Source organism: Lampris incognitus, chromosome 10, assembly GCF_029633865.1.
Source record: "Lampris incognitus isolate fLamInc1 chromosome 10, fLamInc1.hap2, whole genome shotgun sequence".
NCBI classification, from domain to species: Eukaryota; Metazoa; Chordata; class Actinopteri; order Lampriformes; family Lampridae; genus Lampris; species Lampris incognitus.
Window position 1 is genome coordinate 2,501,280 of NC_079220.1, and position 4,344 is coordinate 2,505,623.

At 46.2% G+C, this 4,344-nt stretch overlaps 2 protein-coding genes across 2 annotated transcripts in view; both read left to right on the forward strand.

Moving 5' to 3' along the window:
* Positions 1–1,158, forward strand: part of hoxb6a (homeobox B6a) — a 2,680-nt gene extending 1,522 nt beyond the window's left edge. Inside the window, exon 2 of the mRNA XM_056287569.1 lies at positions 1,121–1,158. Coding sequence (XP_056143544.1) covers positions 1,121–1,158 — 38 coding nt within the window. The remainder of the gene's footprint in view (positions 1–1,120) is intronic.
* Positions 1,159–1,573: 415 nt separating this feature from the next.
* hoxb2a (homeobox B2a) lies at positions 1,574–3,067 on the forward strand (the record flags this gene model as incomplete). Its single annotated transcript, XM_056287571.1, has 1 exon — positions 1,574–3,067. A coding segment is annotated over one exon (915 nt), but the record flags the coding sequence as incomplete, so codon positions are not given.
* Positions 3,068–4,344: the final 1,277 nt, after the last annotated feature.

Below are 4,344 nucleotides of genomic sequence, written 5' to 3' on the forward strand. Positions count from 1 at the left end.
GCATGGGTGCCGTAGTGTGATGCTGTGCCAGAGAGGAGGACTTATGGGGACTACTGCATTATGCTGCAGTGCTTTACACGGTCATACGTGTAACCATGCCACCATCACTTCTCACGCTCATCGTAATTCTCACGCCATTTTAACCAACAGTTTCAGGGTTCAAACGTGCGGTCCCACAATCAGGAAACGGGGTTTTAATATTAAAGACTGCACCGCCCACCCCAGATCCTCCAAATGTATCCTTTGCGTATAATGCATCTATTGTGCGTAAAATGTATCTATAGTGCGTAAAATGTATCTATAGTGCATAGAATGTATCTATAGTGCGTAGAATGTATCTATGGTGCGTAGAATGTATCTATAGTGCGTAGAATGTATCTATAGTGCGTAGAATGTATCTATAGTGCGTAGAATGTATCTATAGTGCATAGAATGTATCTATAGTGCGTAGAATGTATCTATAGTGCGTAAAAGTGAAACAATGAATGACTTTTTTTGACCCAGCCGACACATAGTAGCTCATATCCGGTTGTTTGGAGTGAAAACGATTGGTCGAGAGGCCCTCAGCCTGCGAGAGAGGCAGCGGGAGCGTCCGCGGGGCCCCGGAACGATGTTTATACATAACCGCACTAATGGTGGCGGGAGCCATGTTGGATGGTGGTACATAGTGACGAGGAGGAGATATTGGGGGGCTGGGAGAGACGAGCATGGAGGAAACCGCTTCAAGCACACACGCGCGCGCGCGCACACACACACACGCACACGATTAGTTTCAGGAATTGTGTGTTTAGGGGGTTTGGGGACAGAGTAGGGTTAAATTAAAGCTTTTATCTCGATTTTTTTTTCACAAAAAAATATTTTTGTCACCCCAGAACTTCCTATTTTTCTGCCTTTATTTTTTTTTAAATCCAGTTTCCAGCCTGTGTTCTCTGCTGCCCCGTGTAAAGGTGGTTGGACAGACGGAGCCAGAGAGAGATGTTTTCCCTCCTGGTTTTGACATTAGGTGCCAGGATCGTTTCAAATGGACATTCCCATGCTTTGCAGGGCATATTCCCCTTAAACTCCAGAGCTTTTTTCCTTTCCTTTTTCAGTTTTCCCTCCTTTACATGTCTCTCTTCAGAGGCCTCCGCTCGTTCCCAGCAGGCTGAAGAGGAATGAATGCGCTCCATTTATCCATTTATCCATTTATCTGCCGAGCGCCGTTTGCGGCGTCTCCATCCTGGCGCAGACGCGGAGTTTCAGACTGGGAGTCGTATTTTATGATGAGATTCATATAAATTCCCACGATTATTGTTTTTTTTATTATTATTATTATTTTATTAGAGGCTAGAGAACTGCTAGGGGTCTCTGGCTTACACCTCCACGCCTGCTCGTAATTCTCTGCCATAATAACGTTTAGTGATTCCTCTGATCCACCTCTCATGTCGACGGTTAAGTGGCACAGATATAAAACGGAAAACGTAGAATTATATATATATATATATGTGTGTGTGTGTGTGTGTGTGTGTGTGTGTGTGTGTGTGTGTGTGTCTGCGTATTTGACAATAAAAACTATTGATATATTGTTGTACTTTTATCCCTTTCTCTCCTCCCCTCTATCTCTCCGTCTCTCGTCTTTCTTCCAGACCCAAACCAGGCGGGTCTGGACGGAGGAGGCGTCGGGTCCCGCAGGCTTCGAACCGCCTACACCAACACGCAGCTCCTGGAGCTGGAGAAGGAGTTCCACTTCAACAAGTACCTGTGTCGGCCCCGGCGGGTGGAGATCGCCGCCCTGCTGGACCTGACGGAGCGCCAGGTCAAAGTCTGGTTCCAGAACCGCCGCATGAAACACAAACGGCAGACCACGCACCACCGGGAGGGCGGGGCCGGCACCGAGTCCGGCGACCCCGGCCCGTTCGAGCCGCTGGAAGGCGCCGACGCATCCTCTCCGTACTCCAGTCAGCCGCTGGAGGCCTCGGGGACTGGCGGAGCCTCCTCGGAAGGAGAACCGGGGAGCTGTCACTCATCCTCCGCCTACGCTCATGACAACGCGGACAATGCACAGCCCACGCCGGAGGACGGAGGTGGTGTGAGCCGACCCGAGCCTCCCGCTCTGCCCCCGGCCTCCTGCTCCTCCTCCTCCGACTCCGCCGCGACCCACCGCCCTTCTCCGGCCTTTACGCCGACGCGCGCAGCGGAGCTCCCCGTCAGGACGACGCAGCTCGACGAGGCCTCGCGCGGCGCTCCGCTCGCGGCGGCGGGAGCCGGAGCCGCTCCCGTGCCCGATCACTCCTTCTCGGAGCAGCAGGACTCCTCCGTCAGCGCTTCCTCCTCCTCCTCTCTGCCCGACTTGAATTTCTTCGGCGGGGAGTCCTGCCTGCAGATCTCCGACGGTCTGTCTCCGAGCCTGCGGAGCTCCCTGGACAGCCCGGTGGACTTCTCCGAGGAGGACTTCGACCTCTTCACCAGCACGCTCTGCACAATAGACCTGCAGCACCTCAACTTCTGAAGCCGGCGCGGGGAGCACCAAGCACGGCTCGTGCAGACCAGACGACACGTGGGGAAACGTAACGGAGGAATGCGTCACGGAAACATTCCTGAAACATTTCGCCAATGAAAATTATTATTTTTATTTTTTTTTGGTGATCTTTTTTTCCCCTTTTTTTTTTAAATTTTATTTTTCTTGATGGATAACGTTGTTTAGGACAGCCCGAGAAAAAAAGGCCCGTTTTTTTCTTTTTAAATCCTCGTTGGGAAATAAACAGAAATGAAAAATAAGTTTACCCGTTTGAAATACTCTGGACTTCTCTCTCCCCTGCCCACATTTCAGGTATTTACCTCCTTTTCTCTCCTTTTATTAGAAATACCCACTAGAGTTCCCAGCGTCCAGTTCTTCGGTTGTCTTAATAACTTCTCAGGAACTGTTGTGCAGGAAAAGAAAGAGGGGATGAAGGAGGGCAGACGGAAGGCTTAGACCCTACTTTATTTATTCAGATTCTTTAATAGCGAAAATAAAAGTCAAATTATTTATTGTACATTATTTTCATAGCGGAAATGATAATAAAAAAAATCACACAAACGTTTATAAGATGGTATTGGTGGTTATTGTTTCATAATGTTTGTGGTAGAAATGTGTGTGATGTGCGACTGAATAATGAGAAGGGGTGGAAGGCTGGTGTGTGTGTGTGTCCCGCGGCACTACAGGCTCACTTAAAATACAGAAAACTGGAGCCACAGTCACAATATAATACATCTGTACAACTGTACTATTACTATTATTATTATTATTATTATTATCATTACTATTATTATTACTATTATTATCATTACTATTATTATTATCTACTATTATTATTATGTACTATTATTATTATTATCGTTACTATTATTATTATTATCATTACTATTATTATTACTATTATTACTATTATTATCGTTACTATTATTATTATTATTATTATTATCGTTATTACTACCATTGCAATTATTACTATTATCGTTATTACTACCATTACAATTATTACTATTATTATTATCGGTATTACTACCATTACAATTATTATTATTATTATTATTATTATTATTATTATTATTATTATCATTATATGATAGCATTTAGCGTATTTAGCTATAAAAATACAACTTGATTGATTGATTGACTGGTTGATTGATTGATTGATCGATTGATTGATTGATTAGGTTGCCCTTGAAAACTCGTTGTTTTTAACTGTTATCCTTCATCTATTTTAAAATTCTCCTTTTCTGTCTTTCTTCTGAATATCCTGTCTTGAATATGATGATCATCTTTCGGCTGATATTAATGGGAGTTTTGAAATGAACGTGGTGTTTTTTTTTGTTTTGTTTTTTTGGGGGGGGTTACATGAAGTATCAGATCTCAGCCTGCTTACCCGGGATAATCCTTCTTAACCCAAGGAAGGCGGCGTTTCCCGTCGCCACGAGAGCACAGCAGGCCGCGGGCACGCAGCGTGCTCCCGCGTGCGTTCTGCCGCCGTGCGGCTAGCTAGCCGTTAGCTTAGCGTGCTAGCCGTGTGCTGCAGCCCTGCAGTCAAAATGGCGCTGGAGCACAAAGGAGGATGGGAACAATAAAGCGTGGCAGCCATTACAGGGGGACTCGGTCAGCGTGGTTGAGCAAGGCGGCTGTGTGCGGCCTCGCAGCGACGGTGTTGCTGTGACTGACGGCCAGCCGAGCACATCTGTACCAGATGCGACTGGGCCTCATGTTAACCTGCCGACACAAGGCACAACTCGCAGCTTTACACCGTGACACCTTTCGTCTTATTCCCCTGGTGGCCAGGCCTATTAGTCAACGTTAGGCCTAATAATAATAATAATTATTATTATTAT